The 25,775-nt window shown below is 54.3% G+C and overlaps 1 protein-coding gene across 5 annotated transcripts in view; it reads left to right on the top strand.

The window, feature by feature from the left end:
* The window catches only part of Fhad1 (forkhead associated phosphopeptide binding domain 1), a 112,462-nt gene that overhangs the window by 53,960 nt on the left and 32,727 nt on the right, over positions 1–25,775 (top strand). For 3 of the 5 annotated variants that reach the window (XM_047528095.1, XM_047528061.1, XM_047528071.1), the window contains exons 10-19: positions 123–227; positions 5,402–5,509; positions 8,306–8,389; positions 9,091–9,243; positions 10,609–10,804; positions 17,402–17,472; positions 19,070–19,222; positions 22,120–22,227; positions 22,394–22,501; positions 25,317–25,424. In XM_047528095.1, coding sequence (XP_047384051.1) covers positions 123–227; positions 5,402–5,509; positions 8,306–8,389; positions 9,091–9,243; positions 10,609–10,804; positions 17,402–17,472; positions 19,070–19,222; positions 22,120–22,227; positions 22,394–22,501; positions 25,317–25,424 — 1,194 coding nt within the window. The remainder of the gene's footprint in view (positions 1–122; positions 228–5,401; positions 5,510–8,305; positions 8,390–9,090; positions 9,244–10,608; positions 10,805–17,401; positions 17,473–19,069; positions 19,223–22,119; positions 22,228–22,393; positions 22,502–25,316; positions 25,425–25,775) is intronic. The other 2 variants (XM_047528089.1, XM_047528081.1) reach the window with 2 other exon arrangements.

Genomic DNA, 25,775 nt, shown 5'->3' with positions numbered 1-25,775 from the left:
CCGAGAAGGGATTAAGCAAGACCCCAGCCAAGGTGGCCCCCTGGGCAAACCCCGTGAAAGGACACCCCCGCCTGGACCTTCAGCCAGAGGGTGAGCTGACTCTGTGGTTGAAACTCTTTCAGCAAATCCAAGACATGGAAAAGGAAATGAAGAAGCTGAGGGAGGAGCTGAGGAAGAACTGTTCTGAGCAGAGCATGATCTACAAGACTCTGAGAGAAAAGAGCAAGGTAGGTGGCGAAGGCCAGCAGGGCCCAGTGAGCGCTCAGGGCCAGGTGCTCCTGGAGCTTCACACCCCCACACACAGTGACCCCCTGCGGTGGACGCTGGTATTGGCCCCTCTTTCCAAATGAGAAACCCAGGCTCACAGAGGTGGAAGCTACCAGGTTCACCCAGATAAAGTAGACACAGCAGGACTCGAACCCAGCTCTGACTCCCGTGCTTCCCGTATGACCTGTCCAGCTTGCCCCTCCAAAGTGCCACCCACCGCTAGGTCCTCCTGGATTTCACGTTGCTCCCTTATTTTCACATCTCTCCTCACAGGGACAACCTTCCTTGCACACTAGACTTCACCCCTGTCACACGGGGCCGTTTGAATTTTAAGTCAACTAAAAGTAAATAGTTTCCCACCCCAAGTGCTCAACAGCTTCCCCTGGCTGGCGGCCACTGTCCTAGACGGCACGGGTCTACGACATTTCCACCCTCACAGAAAGCTCGGCTGTTCTAGACCCTGTCATAACAATGGGAAGTGATCACTTTGGACAAAGAGTTAAAATAGGCTGATGGATCCCACATATTTTTTTAAAATCTAAATTGAAAATAACTGTGAGGATCCTGAGCAGGTTGGGGAGAATCTCTGTGCTCTCAACCTGAACCATCTACTTTATTTGATGAGAGGACAGTTGTCACTGAGAAAACCAAGAGTATTTTAAGAGCAAGATCAAATGACAGGAGAATTCTGAGGGAATTACTTAAAGATGATCTGAGAAATAAAAACAAATGACCCGGAATTTTCTCCAGCTTTTACTTAATGTAACTGTGAGGATAACCATCAGACGCTAATCCATTAACACCTCACCAGTTAGAGTGTACACTAGACGAGAAGCTGTCTGGAAAATTCCACCTCAGTGATACTGAAACTTGCAAAGTTGACTACATATAAATAGAAATAATTGACAGAATAAAACCAACAGTGAAAAGCATACCAAGTAAAGTTTGATATTCACTAAAAATTGGGAAAAGAACGAAATAATATCAAAAAATTTAGATGTGCAAAGTATAGATTTGGGGGAAAGCATAGACTTGGTAGAAATGAGACCACAGAATAAAATATACAAAGTCAAAGCCATGCTTGGTAAGAATTTGACAGGAATCAGAAAAACTTTTAGATGAATAAAATTATACTTGCAGAACTTACCCAGAAAAGAATAGATACAGATGAAAATAATTTCAAGGGACTAGGGATATAACTCAGTTGGTAGAGTGCTTGCCCTTGCATGCACAAGGCCCTGGGTTCAATCCCCAGCACCACAAATAATAACAATAATAATAATAATTTCAAAAGAATTTTAAAAATTAGAAACATGGAAATCTGTTAAACCACTGGTTTTTCTCTGAGCTATAAATTTTCCTCAAAACAAGGCTTTGGCTGCATGCCTCAAGTTTTGGTATATAGCATTTTTATTATTATTCAAATCAAAATCTCTTCCAATTCCCAATGTTATTTCTTCTTTGACTTGTGTTTTTTTTTTAGGTTATTTCCTAATTTCTAAGCATATAAGGATTTTTTTTTCGATTACCTTTTTGCTGTTGATTTTTTTCCTAATTACACTGTGGTTGGAGAATATCCTCTATGTGATTTCAACCCCTCCATATTGAGACTTGCTTTATGACTTTCATGTGGTCAATATTGGTTCCCCATATGCACTTGAAAAAAATGTGCATTGTGCATTCACCACTGGGTACAGTATTCTATATTCTATATATATTTATTAAATCAAGTTTACCATGTTCAAAACTGAAATGTTCTTACTGATTTTTTTTTGTCTATATGTCTGTTAGTCATTGAGAGAGTGGAATTTTTTAAAATCGTATCATTATTATAGATTTGTCTATTTCCTTTTTTAATACTGTCAATTTTTGCTTTATGTATTTTGAGTCTGTCTGTTATTAGGTGCATATGAATTTGTCATTTTCATACTTCCTGTTTAATCAACCTTTTGATCATCATGAGATGACCTCGTTATTTCTCTCTAATACTGTTTTTCTATTCAATTCCACTTTGTCATTAATATATCTCCATCAGCTACACCAGCTTTCTTTTCATTAGTTTCATAATTTTTTTTCACTTTTTCTTTCATTCTTTCTTGAAATTTAGATATAACTCTTGTTAACAGCATATAGTTTTTTACAAAACCCAGCTTGGCAATCTTTGTCTTTTAGTTCATTTACGTAAACTGGAATTGCTGGTTGTTGGATTTAAATTTGTTGTCTTGCTCAGTGCCAGCTGTACCACCTGTGCTATGACCTTTATCTGTGCTCTTGCCTCCTGTGAGTTGGTAGCTGTTTATCATTTCACTCTTCCCTCCCTCCCTCTCCTTTTGGTAATGGTAAGACAAGAGCACGTGTTCCTGACCCAGCGAGGTCGGTGCTGCCGAGTCCTTCCTGGCTTTACTGTTCTCCTCATGGCTTTTCTAAGAATCACAGCTTTCACTTTCCACTTGCCAACCCCAGTATCCCCTGATGTATCTGCCCTCCTCCTTGATGACACAGTGGCCTTAGACAGCGACACCGTGCAGATTCATGGGCCACCGTCAACATTTTCTAAACTTCCCTCCACCTTTGAAACCCCAGACGTGGAGAGTCCATGTTCAAATCTGTGCATTAGCTGTGCCTTCTCTACACCTCAGATCACCCACGTGGTTAGTTTTCCTTCTGCCTAAAGAAATCCTTTCATGTTTTCCTTCAGTGTGGCTCTGCTGGTGACAAATTCTTTCATGCATGTGCAAGTGCATGTGTGTGTGTGTGTGTGTGTGTTTGTGTGTGCTTATGTGTGTGCATGTGTCTGTGTTTTGTGTGTTTGTGTGTGTGCATGTGTGTGTGCACGTGCTTGCTTATGTGTTTATGTGTGATTGTGTTTGTGTGTGCATGTGTTTGTGTGTGTGTGCAAGTGTGTGTGTGTGTGTGCTTGTGTGTGTGCATGTGTTTGTGTGTGATTGTGTTTGTATGTGTGTGCATGTGCATGTGTATGTGTACATTTGCTTATGTGTTTGTGTGTGTGTGCATGTGTTTGTGTGTGTGTGTGTGCACGTGTTTGTGTGCATGCACACATGCGCGTGCATGTGAGAAATGTCTGTTTTAACCTTCAACCTTGGAAGACACTGACGGAGGCTTGAGTCTCCCTTGGTGATGGTTTTCTTCTGGCTGGTCACCCTCCTGCCTTCCAGCTCCGTTGTCCTGTGTAGGAGTGAGCTATAAACCTAAAAATCACACCTGTAGGTAATCTGTCTCTTCTTGGGCTGTTTCTAAGATTTTCTTTTCCTTTGACTTAGAGGAGTTTTATGTAGTTTTTCTGGGTGTGCATTCATTTTTGTTTGCCTTTGGAATTCATCTGAGCTTCTTGAAAGTGGCTTGGAAATCTTTCACTTTGGAGCTGGCGTTTTGGATCAGAAAGCCCCTGCAGTCCTTTGAACATGGGATTGACGTGATTAGATTTGTTATTGATCATAATGTTGGCAATGGCAGCTACTGTGTTTCAAGTGCCAGGCACGGTGACGAACATGTTTCTCTTGTAACCTAGCAACTACCCGTCTCTCTTATGGACAAGGGAACGAGAGATGAGAGGAAGACTCAGGGTGAAGTAGCCCAAAGTCAGGCGGCCAGTAAGGGGCAGAGCCAAGAGCAGAGGCCAGGTTTGTCTGACTCTGGTTACTGTGGTATAGTCACAGCCACAAGTGACTGTGGAGACTGAAATTAAATAAAATTTACAGTTCAATTCCTCCACAGTTCTAGTTAAAAATAAAATTGCATTTATTTTTAAATAAAACTTTAAATGGAACACCTCCACTGATCATGGAGGTGTATTCAAACCCAGTGGACACAAAGCACGTGTCACATGCTCAGTGGTCACACACTCAGACGGCACAGACCCCAGCCACCTACACCTGGCAGAGAGCACTCCCAGACGGCTGCTCCCAGCCTGGTGACCCCTCGGTGCTGCGAAGAACACACTGGAAGGAAATGCAGTAGGGTGGGGAGGTCACTTCTCGCAGGCCGGAGGTTCTCAGGTCTGGCTTGAGGCTGGGAGCACAGAGAATCTCTGCCGACCAAATGCACGGATGCGCTCCAACTCGGGCAGTGACAGGCTGGGAACACTGGGACCAAGAACTGCAGCAGGTGGCAGCTGAGGACGGCACCGGCTTGGGGCTGGAGAGTGGGAAGCCTCTGGCCAAGATGAGGGGCTCAGAGCATGTCCAAGGCCGGGCAAGGCCTCTGCCGTCACAGCAGCGGGAGACCCTGCTGAAAGAAGTCACCGCTGGCTCCAGCCCCTCGCGGTCCACCCAGCTCTCCGGGTGGCTCTGAAGGGCTTGTCTGGGGTCTCATTCCTCGGGGCACCCCGCCCTCCAGCCCCCTGCTGAACAGTGTGTAAAGTTGCTGCAGCACAAAATCCTCCCACTAGCATTTGCCTCGTACCTGAGCAGTGCCAGGCCGGGGTGCCACAGTGCTCAGAGGCTTGTTCCAAAATGGGTAGAGGCTGCAGGGCCCCTCGACGGCCAGAAGAGGGCAGCACTGAACACCCGCAGGCTCCCTCCACTCGGAAGAGCCCCGGGCGAGCGGCCCCTAAGCCTCCAGTGCAGCCTGAGCTCCTCTTCCAGCCCGTGCTCCACGAGCCTCTCAGAGGCTTCCCCTGGTGAGTGTGCCGGAAGTGTTCGTGACAAATCGATACTAGTAAACCCAACAGGAGCGCTGGCTAAGCCCCCTTGGGGCCTGCTACTGAGGGTGTCAGCATCATGCCCTGTGGTGTGTCCCCAAAACCCCAATTACAAGTCACAACCACACCTGGCGCTTATGAAGGGCCAGAGCTGTTCTGACACCCTTAACCGGCACAACCCTGGGAGGCAGCCCTCGTGCCACCGTCCCCGTCTGACAGGTGAGGAACTAAGTCATGGACCAGTGACGTGGCTTTCCGGAGGTCACAGGGACTCCGATGGAATGGAGGCTGGGGTAGGATAAACAGCAGAGCCCAGGACCCAGATTCCAGGGGACAGTGCTCACCCATGACAGCTGCGGACTGCAGCTGTCCCTGCCCCTTTGGGACCTGGGGCCATTAGACCTCCTGGAAGAGCCTCCCCAGGGCACATTAGGGCCACATGAGCCCAGACACAGGCTTTCATCATCCTTTCAGGTCGAAGAGAAACTTCAGGAGGATTCCAGAAGGAAATTGCTTCAGCTGCAAGAAATGGGGAACAGAGAGAGCCTCATTAAGGTCAATTTGGAAAGGGCAGTAGGTCAGGTAGGCGTGCTCCAGGCCCCTCGCCCGCCTGTTTCCCAGCGGTTTTCTGCACCCAGGTGGCAGGTGGGGTCCAGAGGAAGCTGGTGTGACCTGATTCTGGGGATCTCAGGGCCTCTCCCACCCCTGTGGCTGTTGGTCCCAGTGGGTGCTGCTGGAGCGCTCTCGCCCGCGGGAACTCCCCTCTCTAGTGGGGTGCCGTGACCCCAGACCTCGGCCACACAGCCCGTGCTGGCTCCACGCCTGCCCCAGGCCCCTTGGCCCCAGGTTATCTCTAGGACTTTCTCCCTGACATTAAGTCCTGATATTTACCAGTCTTTCTTCCCCTGGGCTCCCAGCAGGTGTCTCCGTGTCCATAAAGAGACACCACTTTTCTTAATAAAGTAAACCCCAAGTGTCCAAAGTCCATGCAAGATGCAGACTGTCCTGGGCAGGGTGGTGAGCATGTCCCAATGCTCAGGCCCAAGATGGCTGGGAGCCCTCTTGAGAGGGCATAGATGTGAGGCCCAAGATGGCCGGGAGCCCTCTTGAGAGGGCACAGCTGTGAGGGCCAAACCACTCAGAGGAGACTTTACCAAAGGCTCAGGGAGGGCAAACAGAAGCCAGGACCAGAGAGCAAGACCCCCAGAACATGGCCCTCCAGGGCAGCACACTTCGGACTTCTCGACAGGGGTCCTCTCCTGAGGACAACAGTTCCAGGGACCCACAGGACATTCCGTGTCGTGCTAGTTTTCTCTACCGTGATCAAAATGCCTGACAAAAATGGTGTCGAGGGAGAAAGTCCCACTCTGACTCGCGGTTTCAGAGGACTCAGTCCATGGCTGGCCAGGTCCATTGCTTTGGGCCTGAGGTGAGGCAGAACGTCATGGTGGGAGGATGTGAAGGAGGAACGCTGTCACGTCAGCTCATGGCAGCCGGAAGCACAGAAAGAGAGGGAGGAAGCGGGTGGGGCGAGGTCACGCCTTCCAGGGCACACCCCAGGGACCCCTTCCTCCGAGGAGGTCCCACCCCCAGGTCTCCACTCAGCCGTCGATGGATTCTTCCACTGATGAGGTCAGAGACCTCACGGCCCAATCACTTCCCCAAAGCCCCACCGCACGCGTCCAGAGGTGACATCTCACGTCCAAACCCTAATGTGGTGCCTGCTTTCTGGTTTCTGGGAGGGAGGGTTCCCCTGTGTCCTTCACCCCATTCCCAGAGGACTTTGAACGACCAAGAAGGGTCGAGAGGCCCGGTCCTTCCAGGCTCCCTCCACACCACTCAGCCCAGCGCCCACCCCTGCCATGGCTACATCTGGTCTCCACCCGGCAGCGTGCCCAGGGCCTTGTCCCAGCCTCTGACACTCAGAGGCACACAGGCGGAGAGGCTGATCTCTGGCTAGCGCTAACGCCCTTGCACACATTCCCGCCTCCGTCACCCTCACTCTTCCCAAAGGTGTCCGGCCAGCCAGCCGCAGGCTCAGAGCCCTGCCGGCCTGCACACCTGGGTGACCCGGTGGCCTTCCCTGGCCGCCGCACTCCCAACGCACGCCTGACTCTGGGCCACGGGTTGAGGGTCTCATTATGGCTGCAGGCAGAGGTCACTCCAACTCCCCTGCCACAGACTTGAGAAAGGACGAGCCCAGGGCCTTCCACGCTCTTCCCTCAAGGCCCTGTCCCTGTCTGACGCTCTACCCACCGCAGCCCACTGACTTCAGGACAAAGCCCACGCTCAGAAGCGTCGGTCCCTCCCGCCCTGGGCGGTCCTTCCCAGGAGCCCCCGGGCACTGGGACCATTGCTCACGGGGCTTCTCCTGAGTACCCAACTCCCTGGTGAGCGGGGACCCTCCCTTGGTCAGGAAACCAGAGGACAACTTGTAGTGCTTCGGGTCCGGCAGGAGGACCTCGGGATGTCCTTGGAACCTTCACCGTCTCATTACTGGTTTCCAGAGTTCCTGTGTGCTGTAAATTCCTGCGTTTGGGGATTCCTTGACTTTTCAGTTGATTCTGGGTCCCTGCAGGTCCCTTCAGGGCTCTCATTAGAGTCTTTAATGACCACATTTTTCCAGGGGACCACAAAGGGCAGGCCAAGAGCTACCGTGCGGGTAAATTCCCAGAGGAAGCGGGCTGCTCTGCCTCTGCCTTCTGAGGGAGTCCAGGACGTCCTGGACTTGGGTTCTGTGAGCGATCGCAGGGGCGTCGTCCCGCCTACCTTAGCCCCAAAACACCAGCTCACAGCAGGCCCTGGGCGCCAGCAGCCTGGCTGAAGCAGAGGACCCTGACCTCAACAGGGTCCAAGCGCCCGGCGAACACAGCAGGGGGACCAGGCTCAAGGGACTCAGCAATGAATGAGAGTCTTCAGGACACTTAGGCGCGAGCACAAAATGGCAGCAGAGAGGCGTGCTCCGCTCCCCAGGCGCCCTCGCTGATTGCACAATTTACTCGGGCTGACAGTCTCAATATTTATTTCACAGTCTGGTGCCAACTTAGCAATTACAGAAGAGCGCTCCCAGCCCAGGCTTCCCATTGGATAATTGGCAGCAAGTGGCTCTTTTAGGGCTTGAGACATGTGTGCGCACGGACCACGTGCCTGGCTTGGGTCAGGCAGGCATGCTCAAAAAGTAATTAAAACCTGCTGCTCTCCTTCCTTCTGTGGGCAGCCGCTCTCCGTGCCCAGCAAAGAGCCCCAGACCACAGAATGACCACCAAGGCACGCGGGCCCGTCTAAGTGATTTCTGCCCCCCGGACCCGTGCTGGAAACGCTCCAAGCCCTGGCTCCACCCCTGAGCCCCACTCACCCTCCGCCCCCTTTTTGCTACAGCTGGAGCAGTTCAGAAGCCAGGTCATCAAAGCCACCTACGGGCAGGCGAAGCCCTGCCAGGACAAGGCCATCACGGACCAGCAGGTTGGTGTGGCTCTCTCGCCACGGGACTCCTTCTCTTTCTTCTTCGGGGATCTGGATGCCAGACCCTGGGAGCATATGTTTCTGTTTTTGTTGGTGGCACATATTTTCACACTGTTGCTACACCATAAAGATTTGTTTTGATTTTATGGGATTTCCTGGCTTTTAAAGTAAAAGCCCGTTAAACTCCCTTGAAATGTTCTTGTGAGACTCAAGCTCAGCTGTGCAGGCGGACTTCCGGCCACCGGTCACACACACTTAAGCCCCCTCAGTCCTCAGTCCACGTGCCCCAGCCTTCTCCTCCCAAGAGGAAGGTGGCGATGGTGGAGGGTGGTTCTGCCCCACGCTCTCCCAGCTCTCTCTCCAGTCCTCTGAGTCACTGCCCAGGTGAGGAAACAGCGTGGGCTGTGCTCCTGGGGCACCGGAGACCCAGCCTGTCCACCCGCACAGCATCAGGCTCCATGTTCCGAGTCCCTGCTACGAATGCAGAAGGATCTGGAACACACACTTTGCAACAATGCAGGCCCTTGGCTCCTAGGAACGGCCCCTGAGCCCAAGTGCCAAGTGGATGTTCTCCTTAAGACAAGGCAGGCCCTCCCACCCCACCTGCTGAGACGGGTGTCTCAAGCTGCCATCTGCTGGTCCCCCTCTCCTGGAGCCACTCGGCATTGGACATCTTTCTTTTTCTTTCCTTTTGTCATCAGCTGATAGAGAAGATCACTCAGGTCACCGAGGACAACATCAACTTTCAGCAGAAAAAGTGGAACCTGCAGAAGGAGAGCCAGCTGAGCCATTCCAAACAGGAGGAGACCGCGAAGAACATGGAGAAGCTGAAGGCCTCACTGGACAACTGCCAGGTGGCCCCTTCTGCTTTCCCCGGGGTCCCTTTGCCTAATTGCTGTGCTTCCTATTTGGGAAACAGTTCAGCTCTCTGGAACAGGTTGGGTAGAAATTCCCTGGTTTTTCACCCACCTCTTCTCCTACCGGAGAACAGAAAACCAGGGGCCTCAAAAACTGCCTCCCAGATGAAGAAAAGATGCCTGAGCATCTTCAGGTACAGTCACCTCTGCATCCGGGGGTTCTGCATCATGGGTTCAGCCAACCACACGTCCAAACTACTCAGGGGGCTGGAGCTGGGGCTCAGTGGCAGAGCACTGGCCTAGCACGTATGAGGCCCGGGGTTCCATCCTCAGTAGCACATACAAATCAATAAATAAAGTAAAGGTATCGTGCCCATCTACAACTTGGAAAAAAAAAAACCTCAGGGGAAAATGCAACTGTGCTGAGCACTGTCAGTATACTCTGAGCAATAAGGATAGCAACTGTTTACACAGCACTCACGTCACACTGAGGTATGCCGAGTGATCTAGCAATGATTTAAAGAATATAGGAGGCTGTACACAAGTTATATGCAAATACTGCACATTTTCTGTAGGGAACTTGAGCTTCCTCAGATTTGGGGATCTATGGGAGTGGATGAGGAAATGGGGAACTGGAACCAAAACCAAGGGACAAGGGATGACTGTACTGACTTTGGGAAGCCCCAGGGGCAGAGGGGGGAAATCCCATGTTATTTCCAGAGAAGCCAAAGATGTTTATGCCCATTATTTGGGTTTACTTTTTTGGTGTTGCTGGGGATTGAACCCAGGGCCTTGTGCATGTGAGACACTCTGCCCACTGAGCTACATCCCCTGCCCCTGCATTTACTTCTTTGATCCAGGAGTGAACGCTGCTTCTGCCCCTCACCTTTACCCCTGGCCCAGGCGCCCCGGGGCCCACACTGAGCTCACCACAGGCAGCTCCCTATATTTCTCCTCGATTCAGCAGCTGCTGTTCGTGGCATTTGTGCGCATGCTGGCTTGTCGGCACTCCTTCCAAAAACCAGGGAGCCACACTTTCTGCCCAGCTTGTGGATGGATGTCTGCAGGAACCGTGATGAACAGGAGAAGCCAAATTTGGTTCTAGTTTCAGCCAAATTGTCTAAGGCAATTTGGCTTTGGGATTGCACGTACCTAAAAGGTCTTTCTCTAGATTGTCAAAAATTCAAGTTAGGGTGCAAAATATGTAATTTGCAAAAAAAAAAAAAAAAAAAAAAAAAAAAAATTACACTGAACAAAACTGGAGCCACTCAGGATGGCCCTTTGCACTGGCTGCCTTGGGGCAAGGTCAAGTGCTGTTCCCTGCCTCAGGTCTGAGTTCTGCCCGGTCTCTTCTGTTTTCAGGCTTGCATGAAAATGTCTTGCTGCAGCAGCGACCTAAAGAGGGAAGTCGACCTCCTCCAGCACCTTCAGATGAGCCCACCTGTCCTGGGGCTCCAGAAGGTGACCCTGGACATCCTGAACCACTCACTATCCTGGCTGGAGGAGACAGAGCAGCTGCTCAGGGACCTCGGCATCCAGCTGTCCGGCTCCGACAAAGGTTCCTGGGATTTTTCTTTTCTCACCTTAGTTGCATGATTCTTAAAATGTCACGCTGAATCTCGCCTCGGTGGGGCATCTGTTGAGTTGGCTTCGTGGGCATGTGACCGAGTATTCCCTTCTCCAAACTTACTTGATTTAAGAAGTGATTTTTCCTTAAAAAAAAAAAAAAAGATAAGATACACAAGTGAGACATGATTGCCACAGAAATGAAACGTGATAGAGGCAGAAGGAAACTTAAATTCAAGTTAGGGCAGCTCCTGTCTCACAGCAGTAGCTACTGTGAAAGTCTGTCACCTCCACAGCAGTTTCTCATGGTAATAGCCGCGTGATTCCAGGAACGTTACATAACCTCTCCTCACCTCGGTTTCCTCACCTGTAAAATGGGGATAATGAGGAGCCCCACCTGTTGGTGGTGTTGTTAGGACTGAGACACGCTGATCTCCATTAGTGCTTAGACTGGTACCTGCACAGAACAGGTATCATCTACACTTAAAAAGTAGTTTCCCGTTACACCAAATTTGCTTTAGGTTTCGTGGTTAATACTGCATTGTCGGGAAGCCCCTGCAGGGTCGATGCTCACAGACTCCCTGGCGACGGTTGCTAGTGGCAGGGAACCCGTGTGGGAAGTGCCATCTCGTACTTCGCCAGCCCCCTGCAGTGAGCGTGGAAGTTGCTTCCGATCTTCAGCTTGTAGATCATTCCGAGATGAACGTTATTCCACAGACTCTTCATCTTTTCTTCCTCATCCTGGAGTGGAAGGGCAGGAGCCTCTTTCCCTCCACAGAGCCATTACCTGTTTTCCGTGAGCAGGCCCTGAGCGGGGCAGAGGCGCGGAGGGGGACAGGATCCGGTCACGGGTACAGGAGTGTTCATGGAAAAACCCTTCCAATTTGATGTTTGAAATAATAAATCATGAAATACCGGGGAAGCCAGGTGCTGTCCTTGCCCTCAGGTAGCTTTTGGTCTGGGGAAGGGACAGGATCAGGGCATCAGTAAACATGACATTGGAAAGGTTGCCGTCCTGTGAAGAGGGGCACGCTGGGCCCGGTGGGAGAGGGCGGGCATCGGCATGGGGTCGTTAGCCACAGAGGGAGGGGGAGCTTTCTGGGTGAAGGGACAGCACGGTGGCAGGGTGAAGAACCCAGGGACTGAAAGGTTGGTGAGCAGGGTGGGCAGGGCTGCACATGGGACCCCCAGGCCCTGGTGAGAAGCAGCAGGAAACCAGTCAGAGGTTTGAAGGAGCTGATGGGACAGTTTTGCACTTTGAGACCATTATCTTGGTGGCAAATGGGACACACCGTGGAGGAAGGCCAGCCTGGCACTCTAGGAACCCAGACAGGGGCTGAAGATGATGGTGGAGAAGAAGAAGCCGCAGGGGCCTTAGGAGGTCAATCAGGGGCCTCCCTGGAGGACTGGGAGGGGCTGGAAGCGAAGTGACAGAAGAGGTCTGTGTGACCTCGGGGTTCCTGGCATTTGGAAAGGACAGATACGGTTCTTCCATAAGATCCAGAGCCAGCAGTGCTGGAGGAGGCTGAGGGGGGTGGGCACGAGGTCCGGAGGCACCCAGAGGCACTGTCACAAGTTGCCTCCTCTGGAGGAAGATAACAGGGCAGCTCCCAGTACCCAGGACGGCATGAGCCACGCTGAGGGTGATAAATGCCTGGGGGACGGCTGGTGGCTGGCGGGGTGGGCGGATGGGTGGACAGAGACACAGGCGTGGGAGGCACTGCTTAGCGAGAAGGGGAGTCAGCCTTGAGCCACTCCGACATTCCAGAAGGCTGCGTGGATTTGACATTCCCACGGTGACAAATGAGAATACAGGAATACAGGAGTGATTTTCCACCCTGATTCTTCAATGTCCCTAGCAGGACGTCTTCAAAGTAATCCCAAAGGTGGTATAAAGTTCTTGAAACAAAATAGGCAAAAGCAAAAATAAGATTTATTTTCTGTAAGTGCCTGCCCTCATTGTAGCACAGAGAAGAGGCGGGTGGCAAAGGCCAGCAGGGCAGAGGGACAAGGGACGGGGTTGCCTCCACACCCCAGCAGCTCCCAGGCGTGGTTGCTGCTCTTGTCATCTGAGCAGAGAGTTGAGCTTACCTGAGGACAGGTGGCGTGTGGGGCAGCCTTGCTCTTCCGACAGGGACCCCAACAGCGGCCCTCCTCTCTCTCCTGGCGGCAATGGGGCCACGCTAGCTGTGCACGGTCCCCACCCACTCCCAAGGCCGTTTCCCTGATGCTGTGTCTGTGGATCTAGCCGTACATTACTGTCAAGGAATGTGGTGGTAAAGTTAAACTGTCGGGCCAGCAATTCCGGAAAGACTGAGAAAACCTGGATTTAGTCAGCATGTCTGAGACCCGCCAGTTTTCTCTTCCAACTTTAGCGAGTCACCAGATTTGAGCAGCAGTAAACTGGTCTCTGCAGACCCTCCTCCCCGAACATGCACCGCGGGTCTCCAGGAACAGGAGAAAGAACGTGGTGTCCCCAAATACTCGTCTTTTCTTGCCGCCCTTAACCCCAGCTAGCACCTGTGGAAATAACGCTCCCCGGGACACCTGCGGGTGAAGCAGGCCCTGGGGCTTCCTCAGCCTCGGCAGCCGCTCAGTTCTAAGAAGCCCAGAGAAAGGAGAGGGAGGCGGGGAAAGGGCAGCGAGGGGGCCACTGGGCGGAAGAGAAAGCTGGCGACAAAGACGCTGTCTCTCCCCGTGCAGGCCACATCGGGAGCCAGAGCCTTCCTGTGCTCACCACTGACCCCAGCTCCCAGCCCACGGCCATCCCCTGAGGAGGGGAGGGGACGGTGGTGGTGATGGTGGTGATGGTGGTGATGGTGGTGATGGTGGTGATGGTGATGGTGGTGATGGTGGTGATGGTGGTGATGGTGATGGTGGTGATGATGGTGATGGTGGTGATGGTGGTGATGGTGATGGTGGTGATGGTGGTGATGGTGGTGATGGTGATGGTGGTGATGGTGGTGATGGTGGTGATGGTGATGGTGGTGATGGTGGTGATGGTGATGGTGGTGATGGTGGTGATGGTGGTGATGGTGGTGATGGTGGTGATGGTGATGGTGGTGATGGTGGTGATGGTGGTGATGGTGGTGGTGGTGATGGTGGTGATGGTGGTGATGGTGGTGATGGTGATGGTGGTGATGGTGGTGATGGTGATGATGGTGATGGTGGTGATGGTGGTGATGGTGGTGATGGTGGTGATGGTGGTGGTGGTGATGGTGGTGATGGTGGTGATGGTGGTGATGGTGATGGTGGTGATGGTGGTGATGGTGGTGATGGTGATGGTGGTGATGGTGGTGATGAGGTGATCATGGTGGTGATGAGGTGATCATGGTGGTAATGGTGGTGATCATGGTGACAATGGTGACATTGGTGATGATGGTGGTTGGCACTCATCCTGAGCTCTTACTCGAGACACCAACCTCAGCATTTTACACACCGTATCTCAGTTCAGCCTCACAACAGCCCTGTGAAGTGGGCCCAACAGCCTCATTTTAGATCCCAGGTGGCCCAAATGGAGAGGGAGACTGCTGGAAGCACTTCTGGGTGACGACAGGGACAGCCCAGGGAAGGGGACCTTGTGGGCTTCTCCCTGTGGCTACTATCTGATGGGCGGCTAGCTGTGCGGTCCAGCCAGGCAGATAGGAAGCACCTTGAAACTAGCCGCCCGCGCCTCCCGCCTGGTTTCCCAGGGCTTCCCTTGATAACGGAATCAAAGGACCTTTGCATTTTCCTCTGCTGGTTCAGTTGTTTGTGTCTGTTTCTGCGAGACTTTGTTACGAATGAAAGTCTTCCCTAAGTGGTGGAAAACAGCCCGTGCCATATACCCAGGATACAGTGTCCTCACGTGAGAAGACAATGGAGCCGGTTGTGATATACTGTGTATCCCCCGTTCCTTTTTTAGTTGTAGATGGATACAATACCTTTATTTTGTTTCTCTAGTTTCTTATGTCCTGCTGGGGAGCGAAGCCAGCGCCTCCTGCGTGCTAGGCAAAGGCTCTGCCACCGAGCCACAACCCCAGCCCCATATATAACTTCTCTAAATACAAACATAATAAAGACTTGCTCTTACCCAAAAGGCAAAATCCCATCGTGACCACTGTTCACCACCCAACCTGGAACGTGATCCAGCACGCCCTCTCCCGCTTCGACAGCCCGAGCTCCCTTCTCCCTTAGTCCTCTTTGGGGCTCACCCGTAATCTTGGCCTTGCCCCGTGGCCTGGGTCACAGGTGCAGCTGAGCCAAGGCCGGGACGCACGCTCACTAGCTGCAAGCGCCTGCACTTGCCGTAGCCCCAGCCAGCGTCCGCCAGGCCGCCTCTCCTCCCCGCCATCTTGGTCCCTCGCAGCTCCTATCCAGGTGCCACTTCACACTGGCCGAGCAGACCCCTCCAGCCTCCAAGCTCCTAAAAGTGCGTTGCTCCACGTCTTCATTACCACGCCCCTGCTAGCTCTTGGCCCCTGCCACATCGATCCCTGCTGCGCCAACAGGCCGCCATCTTTCCCAAGGCTGTGCCCCCTCCGGCCTGTACAGCATTCCTGGTTATCTTCCTTGAAACCCTCTCCCACCTTGGTGGCCAGGACTCTGGTGCTCCCTGTCTCTCCCCTGGTCTCTCCTGGGGGTTTGCAGCAGCCCCCTTCTCCACTGGCCGCCCTAACACGAGTGTCCCGAGCGTAGGCCTTGGTCCTGCCCTCTTGCCTCTCCACTTCAGGAGCCTCAGCAGCCCCACCTACCCGGTGACGTCCAGATGGACTCGATCACAGGCCTGTCTGCTAGGAGCAGGAGTGCAGGTTGGGTCCTCATAAGGGGACCCCGCTAAGGCAGCAAGTGGGGCCCTCGGTCAGGCCACATCCACCAGTAGGGAGGGAGCTCTTTCCTACTTTGCATAAAGACCTGACCTTTCCAGCTGGACATGCCCAGCTCCCGCTGGCCAGCTCTCCTCGGACGCCTTCCATACGTCAAATTCAACATGTCCGAAACACACCCTGGCCTCTCTCTCTCATTCTTTCTCCTCATGCCTGCTTCCCCAGCGTGTCCAGACCATGGACACGGAATGCCAGGGTCTCCCTTGGGCTCTCAGTTCAGCTCCTGCCTCTAACTCAGAGGAGGGGACTTTCCCACATCGGGGACACCCAGAAGGTCTGGAGGCATTTTAGATTGTTGTAACTGGAGCCTGAGTCCTGGCCCCGCGGCTGGCCGCCGGTCATCTCAGAACCGCCCTATCAAATGGGGCGACCACAGGACACTGCAGGGGGTGACGCCTCCCTTCCCTGCTGGGGAGGGCGAGGCACGTAGGATGCACTCGGCACGTTTCAACGACGTGAGGCCAGGCTCACGTTCTAGGCCTGCCAGGGGCAGATCTCACTCTTCATCCGACTCTGCCGAGCTGCCCAGTGACGCTCAGCACCTCCCAAGTCACGCACTGCGTTTGCCTTTCCCGTCCCGCCTCGTCCCTATGCTGGTCAGCTGTCTGCTGTAACCAACCACCACACCTTCGTGGCTCGAAACAGGCCCGCATCCTCCTTCAGTTCTGGAGGCCAGAGTCTACCCCGGTCTCACTGGGCTGATGTCGAGGGGTCCACAGGGCTGGTCCTGTGGGAACTGCAGGGGAGAATCCGCTTCCTTGCCCCCTTAACTTCGGGGGCTTCATCTCTTGACTCATGGCCCCTTCCTCCACTTTGTTGCTGTGCAACAACACACAGCATCTTGGACTCTCTGTTTCCATCACATCAGCTCCTGTCTGTCCATCTGTATGGATCTTCCCATTTCCCTCCCATAAGAGCCTGCGGATTGTATTGGCCCCAGCCTGATAATCCAGGAGACTCCCCACCTCAAAATCCTTCATGGAGCACATTTGCCAAGTCCCTTGTGCGATGTGAGGCAGGTTCCAGGGGTTGGGACCTGGACGTTGTGGAGGGTCATTCAGTCAGCCACACACTCTGTCCAGAATGTCCTCCCTCCCACTTTGAATTCTGCCTACACAATGCCCGCACCCAGGAGCTCCTCTGCAGGTAGCCTTTTCTGATCACTCCACATGAACGGTCCCTGCCTCCTTGGAGACCCTCACATGCATCCCGTCCTCCACTGTCACCGACAAGCCACCTAGGGTCCCTGCTTATCTCCCACCAGGCATTTAGACCTTGTCCCTCAGGTTGAACCCTAAGACCCAGAGCGCCTGGCTTCCCTCCTCCCCCTGGCCAGCACGATTTGCACATAGTGGACACGTAGAAAAATAGGTGTTCTCTTGAGGGGTTTTTATTTCCCATCTCCAAAAAGAAACTTAGATTTGAGTCCATGCAAAGTTCGTCCGTTGTTTTAAGAGCTGGAGCCACAGGGCAGCTCTGTTCTTTCCACGGGAGCCCTGGAGCCTTTGTTCTCCTGTCCGCGGGCTCTGACTCCATGGTGTTCAGAAAATAAATAAACAAGTAAACAAATAAACAAAATTTTTTTAGCGGGCAAATAACTCAGCCTGTAGAGCGCTTGCAAAGCGTGTGCGCGGGCCTGGGTTTGAATAAATAAACAAACTTTTTGTAAAGTCATGATTCAGAAAGCGAAGGACGCTTACCTCCTCCCCACTTCTCTTTTTAAGGGTTCTCTTTGTATCTGATATACCTTCTGGATCATTATAAAAAGATTACGAACCAGACCCAGGAACTTCAGGTAATTCGTTTAAGTTCTATTTCTTGAAGTTCGTTCCAGCTCCTGGACATTTGTAGAGGACTCTGTGCTTGAGATCTGTTTCTTCCCTGGCAAGTCAGCCCCCAGCCTCCAGGAGCGGAAATGATCTCTCAGGTGTGAACAGGGTGGCCAGATCTCCCCCAGCCAAGGGCAAAGACAGGAAGCTGTCCCCTGGACTAATCACGCTGCTCATTCCCCGTCAAAAACCTAAAACACTTAGGGCCATCAGATCTTGAAAACTGTTTATAAGACCCAGTGTGAGAAGTCCAGCTACCACGATCCAGGCTGCAGAATCACCAAAGGGAGATCTGAGAGGTGAATGGCGCCTAGGGATCGTACCGCTCTGATAGCTATTGTCATCAACACCGTGCAATAAAGAGCCATGTGACTTGAGGGGCATTCAACAACTACTAGTGCCTGCTCGCTTGCCCGGGTCAGCAGCCGGGGGGCCCTGCTGGCTTGGGTGGTCCGGCTCAGGCATCCCATGTTGGCCGGTCGTGGCAGGTCTAGGCTGGCCCCCTGTGGAGTGAGGAACTCTTTCTGAGGGTCTCTCTTCCCTCAGAAAGCAAGCTGGGCACCTTCTCCTGAAAACCACAGAGGCACCAGGGACAGCAGAAGTGATCCCTCTTTTCCATCCTCTGCTTCTGATATGTGTGCTAACATCCCTTTGGCCAAAGCAAGTCACATGACTGAGTTCAGTGTCCCCGGATGCGGTATGGGCAGGCACTGGGAGTGACAGGCAAAGACAGGGGTAGAGAAAAGCTACAGATCCAGACGGTCATTTCCACCCACTGCACAGACCTGATCCAAGGGTCAGTGCCTTTCTCTGTAACGGGCCAGTCGATCTTAATATCTGTAGATCACATGGTCTCAGTCACACAGATTCAACTCTGCTGCGGTAGAGCCAGACTGTGAATGAGCAGATGTGATGGGCGTGGCTCTGTTGCAATAAAGTTTTATTTACAAACACAGGCAGTGGGCCAGGTGCAGCCTGCGCACTGCAGTCTGTCAACCCTGGTCCAGTCCGTTCTCCTCATTTTACAGATATGGACATCAAAGGCCAGAGAAATTGGTTACTCTTTGATTACCACAGGGCTCATTGTATATCCCAAAGTTTCTTGATAAGAACAACTTAATCAAAGGAATCAAGACAAAGCTCAGGCCTTCTGGCTCCAGTTCACTGCTTTTTTTCTCCCACACCCAGCAAATAGTAACTCATAATTCCAGTTACCATTTACTGAGCACCATCTATGTACCCAGCACCATGCTAAAAACTTTCCCTCATTATATCATTAAATCCTCAATTCTAAGACACATAATACTACGATTAATCTCATTTTCTAAATGGGGAAGCATCTGGAGGTAACATTGAGTTGGGATTTTATCTAGATCCAGAATCCAGTCTTCATATTCTACTGCTTCCCTACCAGAAGTTAGACTAAGTAGAGTTTGTCTGTGTTTTAAAGAAACTTTTGTGTAAATCTTTGCCCCCCAAAAGGTATACAATTTGTAAAGAAGTGTGGAAAGGCCTTCTTCATCCAGTTCCTGTCAACCTCAGCTTCCCCTTCTCTCAAATTAGATCAAGATCAGCAGCTCTCAGGAAACCCACCAGTTTCTGCTGCAAGAAAAGCTGCAGGAGCATCGGGCAGAAAAGGAGAAGCTGAACGAGGAGATGCTGGAGCAAGAGGAGAAGCTGAAAGCCAAAATCAGGCGGCTGATGGAAGAGAAGGAGGTAAGGAGGTCCCTCTTGTTCTTTTTGCTACTGGAAACCAATGAAAGAATCTTCCTTTTCGATGGGAAATGGCATGCCTGTGCTCAGGTGGAGAAATCCCCGCAACTTCTGGGTTAGTGCTCTGGATCTAAATTATTAAATGGGATGAATAATTATGAAGGATTTCACCTGAAGCTTGAATTCTAAAGCTCGCAGCAAAATCAACCTGAAAAGGCAAGGCTGTTGCAACTTTGAGAAACGGCACCTTGTTTGCTTTCATACAGTAGTTCATACAAACCGCCATCACTGCAATGGACCCTGGTTTATAAGCGACAGACCGTGTGCGCCAAATCAGCTTCCGATTATTCCAGTCTTCATACGTGTCAGGGAAAACAAATGGCCAGAATTGCTACTAAATCTTCCAGAAACCAGGTCAATCAGAAGACAGCCTACCGCAGTGCCTGTCGAAGGCCAAGGTGCCGAGAGTCCTCCAGGGGTCTGGCTCAGCTGCAGATTCTTGCTCGGCAGTTCCCGGGTCTTCAGATGGTGCTGACAGGTGTGCCTCTCAGAGCAGCCTTCCAGGGGGGTCTTCCCCAAGTTTCCTGATAAGAACAACTTAATAAGACGCCCTGTTAGAAACACAGCCTGTGGGCCCAGCGCAGACCGCCTAGGAATCTCTGGAGGAGGCCAGACACCATGTTTCCTGCTCCGATCTCATCCGGGTCTTGAGCTTGGACCCCTTGACGTTGGCAGACCTGTCGTGAGCGTCGCCATCATCCTTTCCAGCAGTCTGGGTCAGCGGCTCCTGGCTGGGGTCACTCTTCTGTCTTTTGGGAGATGTCAGATACCAGCCTCGCCCCTGCCCCACCCGCTGGCACCAGTCTAGCCAGGGTGATGGTGTGGCCACGCTCCCGGGGTGGGAAACGCTCTGGGCGACTCCAACATGCAGCCACAGTTGAGAACCACCGCCCGGGTGGGCGTGGAGCGGGCTTTGCCTGCAGCCCTCCTCCCCCCGCCGAGACCGCAGCCCCCAGCCACAGACCCCAGCTCCTCCCCTACCTCCCTCCCTGTGGGGACTGCACTGCCACAGTCGCCGCCTTTCCCGAGCAGCTGCTCAGTGTACAGCCGACTGGGACGTCCTCCTCCATCGCACAGGCCAGCTGTCCAGGCCTCTCCAGGCCTCTTCCATTTCCACCCTCCGGTTCACATCCGGTTGCCCTGGGACCTGTCTCCTCTCCTCCTCCCTCTTCTCCCCTTGCCTCTTCCTCTGCCTTTCTGCCTTTTATGAAATAAAAGATACAAAGGAAGAGCCATCCGTCACACCCACAAAGGTAACATTAACTACAGCCGTCAGAGCGGCGCATCCTGAAGTGTCGAGATGCAGAAGTGAGGAGACGCAGCCAGCTCGGCCCCGGCGCCAGCTCCCCAGAGCGCCAGCGTGCCCAAAGCTCGGTTGGGATCTGGTGCTGCAGCCCCTCCGTGGTCAGCACCCTGGGCACTGCGCTGGCTTCCCTGTCACCTGTTTACAACACTGTTCCTGACAGAGAGCACTTCTAGGGCTGCTTTCAGACCCCCTTACGCCCAGGAGCCTCAGTGCACCCAGCTAGCCAGAGGCGACCTGCTCCTGTTCCCCACGGCTGCCATCCTGGTCACCCTTCCGGATATGCCACTGGCAGACATCAGCTGGAGGACTCGTCCCAAGGGAGCTTCCTGGACTTCAATGCTGGTGTCCTGCCTTTAAGAGGCCCTTCCTCGCACCATTCGATGCCCCCCGACGCCTCGTCACCTGCCCGAGCTCTCTGGTGAAGGCTGGCTTGTTGGAGGACTCCGTTTTGATGGCAAACGAAATTCTAGTTCTTTCATCGGCCTCGCGTGTCTTTTGTACTGTGAACGTGAACGCCATCCTCTTATCTCTGCAGCGCTAATGCTGCAGACCAGGGCCAGCAACTGTTTCCATAAAGAGCGGGTGACGGGTATCTCTGTGTAGCTGGCCGTATACTACAGTCACTGTCGTGACCTCTCAACTCTGCTACTGCGCAACAGCAGCACAGCCCACACACAAACGATGAGGGCCGAGTGTTCCGATAAAACTTTATTTTAAAAAACAGGCCGTGGGCCACAGTGGGTCTGTGGGCCGTCATTCACTGATCCCCAACTTAGAGCCAGGCCGTAGAACCCAGTGGGCCAGGGTGCCAGTCCACTCCCTGCTGCAGGGAATCACTAATAAATTAGGCAGGTTTCTCTCTCTCTCTCTCTCTCTCTCTCTCTCTCTTTCTCTCTCTTTTTTATTGGTAGGACTAGAGATTGAACTCAGGGATACTCGACCATTGAGCTACACTCCAGCCCTTTTCTTATTTCTAGAGACACAGACTCACTAAATTGCCAAGGCTGGTCCCAAACTTCCAATCCTCCTGCCTCGGCCTCCTGAGTCACTGGGATTATATGCGGGCACATTTCTTTTTTTTTTTTTTTTTTTTTTTTTTGGGTGCTGGGGATCGAACTCAGGGCCTTGTGCTTACAAGGCAAGCAGTCTACCAACTGAGCTATTTCCCCAGCCCCCACATTTCTTAATCTCTCTGAGCCTGTACCCTCCTCTGCAGAGTGGGGCTGCTTGGTGTTCACTGTGCCAATCACCCCCCTCCCCCGTTCCTCACATCCACCAAAGCGGAAAGAACTACTGCTGTCCCCATTGTGCAGATAGGGAGACTGAGGCTTCCTACTTAACAAGGCCCTACCGCTGGAGTCTAGTCCGGGGCTCAGATGGCCCTGCACACTCCAGAGCCCACACTCGGCTCCTGGGCTCTGCGGCCCTCACCCTGCCGTGGGTGTGGAGGACTGAGAGGGAAGTCTGCAGAGTGTGGCAGAGTCCACACACCCGCCATGGTAACCAGGTCTGCTCAACCGTCACTAACTTGCAGGCTCTGGAGGACGAGGTTGCTCAAGAGAAAAGCAGCGCGAGGGAGGCCTTGCAGAAGGAGCAGAGGAGAGTGCAGGAGCTGGAGAGCCGCCTGGCCCGCCAGAAGGAGGTAGGTCGGGGCTGAACGGGCCTCGTCTGGGCCTGCCCCCTTCAGCGCCCACCACAGGCTCCCGTCCGCCGCCCTGTCCCTGGAGGGTGTGGTGGGGAGTGAGCCTACAGGGTCCCCACTCTCGCACGGCCACCAGGTCTGTTCAGCAGCCCTCGTTGCCTTGCAGACTCTGGAGGAACGCATCGCTCAAGAGAAAAGCAGATCCACGGAGGCCCTGGAGGAGAAGGAGAGCAGGGTCCAGGAGCTGGAGGGTCGCCTGGCCCGCCAGAAGGAGGTAGGCAGCCCAGGGGGCGGACGGAGCCCAGGAGGGGCCTGAGGCTGCGGGGCAGCGAGCTCAGAGGGCGGGGGAGGGGAGGCCAGGCCCGGCCTCCTGCTGGAGCCTCTGGTGCCCTGGGCCCTGGCTGGGCTTGGCTGCTGGGGATGCACAGGGGACTCAGGAGAGGCCCCAGGAGCTGGAACTTGGCCACGGGTGGGGACAAAATGTGACCAGCATAAAACACCTTTGAAGACAGAGCTTGAGGAACAAGTGGGGACAGGGGACGTGGCGTCTCTTGCGTGGAGGCTGCCGTGGGAGTCCAGGGCTGCAGGAACCCTCCCCCAGTCACCCGCCTCAGCCCAGGAATGTCCACACCCAGGGCAGCGCGACCCGGTGGGTGCCCTGGGCTGGCAGGAGTGTTCCCTCCAGGTCGAGGTGGGAGGGGCCTTCCCACATCAGGGTGTGTCCCCCTCCCGCCCCTGGGCCCCCGCCGGACAGTCTCCTTCCTCCCCCACATAATCACTGGGACGTTTGGAAACCGGGACCCGCTCCTGCGCCTGCCCCTCCGGGCCCAGGCCACCTCTCCTTGCGCGTCTGGCAGGACTGGAGCCGGGCCCGGGCCTCTCCACAGCCTGCTCTGCTCCCGACACGGCACAGACTGTAGCTCCCAGCTAAAAAGAACCTGCAGACATGTTGGGCCCAGAAAGTTGTATTTTGAACTTATAAAATATACTTAGAAATGCAGATTTCCATCCTCTCTTGAGAGTCAGGAACCTGGCCGGTGTTTCCGCCTGGCAACGAGGACCAGCGCTGGACCCAGGGGCAGCAGATTGCCCCAGTCCTCACCGTTCCCTACTGCACCGAACAGAGTCCCCACTTTTGGCACCTGTCTGGCCCCTCGAGGCACCTGAGTTGGCAATCCGTCACTTATTTTCTTCCTAAAGTGTGGTAGCCAGAGCCGAACCCTATTCTCCAGCCATGGAGGCCTAGGGCAGTACCCTCCCCTCCCTGGGTGAAGATGTGCTGCTTCTCTTAATGTGCCCGACAAGCTCTGAGGAGGCTCTGTGACATTACTGATTCGCGTTTAGTTCGTGGTCACCCTCAGATCCCTGAGACTTCTTCATGCAGGTTTTCATTAATCCCTTAATCCTACAGGCAGCTGAGAGGGTGCAGGCTTTGCAGTCAGGTGAGATGTGAGTTCGAGTCCCGGCTGGGGCAGATGTGTCAACCCCTCCCTTGGCGGAGGGGAGCTGTGCGGGTTGGATGTGCCTCATGGAGCGTTTGCCACACGTCCCTGAACAAATAGAGGCGTTTACTGTTCTCACTCCTGCCCCTGCGACCTCTAGCTACCTTGCTTCCTGACCCCTCAGAGCAGCGCTTGGCCCACCCACCATGTGGCAGAAGGAAGAGACCCCGGACACGGCCCTGCGGCCCCACGGAGGGCGTGTGCTGTTGGTTCTCCCACGGCTGCGCTTGTGGCCTCTGCACACATGTCACTGAGGTGACCGCCGAGTTGTCTCCATGGAGGGCGGCCAGAGGGAGGGTCTCCATGGAGTCACTGAAGTCAGATGCCACCAAGAGGTCCACAGAGGTGACCCTGGAATGTAGGGATTTCAGGAGCGGGAGCGAGGCCGGGGCTGGTGACCTCGGGTCTGCTGGAACTTCAGCCACCTCTGGTCGGACCTCCTGGGGCTCCTCCCACACTCAAGCTGGGGGTTGGCGGACCCTTTCTTCTCCTCGGATCTGTGTCGCTTACCAGCTGATCCTCCAAGGCCAAGGGGCAGTCAGGGGTTTGAGGCAGCGGGAAGGGTCGGCTCCCCTTCCCTGCTAAGGCCCGGGGAGCGCGGGGCAGGGAGTGTCTCCTCCAGGTGGGGCCCGTCCCAGCCGCGGAGGACCCAGGAGACAGAGGCTGGGCACCGGGGTGTGGGGTCGCTGCCCGTGGCCACCCCTACATCGCAGGAGAGGGCCTCGGAGTCTCTCAGGATTCACGGGCGTGTGCCCTGCCCTGAAGCCGACCTCAGGCCCTCAGAACGCAGGTGGAGTCCCTGCGATGCTGCTGCTCATCTGGCCGCTGGGCTGATGTGCGACAGGAGGGCGCCAGGCTTTTCACCGCAAAATGTAGGATGTGTCGGGGGTTAAGGGCCCCCAGCCGGCCAATCCGGGCCCGGACTGGATTATAATGGAAACCCTGTTCCAAGTTCCAAACGCCTGACGCTCTCGCTGGTGTTCAGGAGGCGGGCCAGGGGGTCCAGGTGACAGGCAGGCAGGCCAGCAGCTGATCCCTCGGGGACTGGCTTTGAATCCTTTGGCCCAATCACTCGACTCAAGAGCTTCCCAGATGAATCCTTGACAGGACTGCCAAACACTGGCCCTGTGTCCCCCCAGAGTCCCTGCCAGGCCCACCCTGGCCCTGTGGAGACCGGTCTGTCGTGGCTCTTCCATCCAGGACCTGGTCCTCCTCTTGAAACCTGATTCTGCTTAAGAGATTCATCCGATGGTGGGAAACTTCCTAACTGATGAGCTTCTCCTGTCAGGGAGGCTTGGCTCCGGTGACAGCGAGCCTGGCCCTCTGCCTGCCGGGTCCTGCCCCAGGCCCCAGGTGCAGTGGCCAGCTGCCCCTGCGCAGGGTCCAGGTCCGGCCTCACTGCCACAAAGCGCGTCAGCCCGAGCGAGCCAAGCCACCGCCTGTTCCTCCTACGCAAAGAGCCCCTGCCGGGCGCTGGAGAGCGAGGCAGCCTGAGCCAGGGCTGCCGACCCGCCTCTTGGCTGTCAGGACCATCCTGAGCATCAGCGTCACCGGCAGGCACCCAAAGGACCGGACGTTGCTTTTCAGGTTTTGGAGAGCAGCATCGCCCAGGAGAAGAGGAAGGCCAAGGAAGCCCTGGAGTCGGAACGACGGAAGGCGCAAGACCTGGAGAACCACCTGACCCAGCAGAAGGAGGTAGGAGCCAGAACCCTCTGGAAGGCGCAAGCTGGAGCAGCAGCTCCCAGGGGGCCAAGCCTGCCACCCCGAGCTGCCTAGGAGACGGCGGGCAGACCCCCAAGCCCTGCCCTCAGTGTCCTCTTCTGTAAAATGGGAAGGCAGCTTTCACCACAGGAGCCAGTGTCGCTAGGCTGACGTGCCTAGGACGGCACCTGCAGCCCAGCTGGTCCTGCTCTGTGGCCCCACCCGGGGCAGGGCTGCCCCCAGGAGAGCCCCGTCCCTCAGCCAGCGTCCTGACCGTCCTGGCAGTCGAGGGGCAGGTGTGTGAGCAGCCCCCCTGGTGACCACATGTCACAGGGGACCCACCTT

This window comes from Sciurus carolinensis, chromosome 1 (assembly GCF_902686445.1).
Source record: "Sciurus carolinensis chromosome 1, mSciCar1.2, whole genome shotgun sequence".
NCBI classification, from domain to species: Eukaryota; Metazoa; Chordata; class Mammalia; order Rodentia; family Sciuridae; genus Sciurus; species Sciurus carolinensis.
The sequence above is the reverse complement of the archived record's forward strand: the minus strand, read 5'-3'. Positions and strand labels throughout refer to the sequence as shown.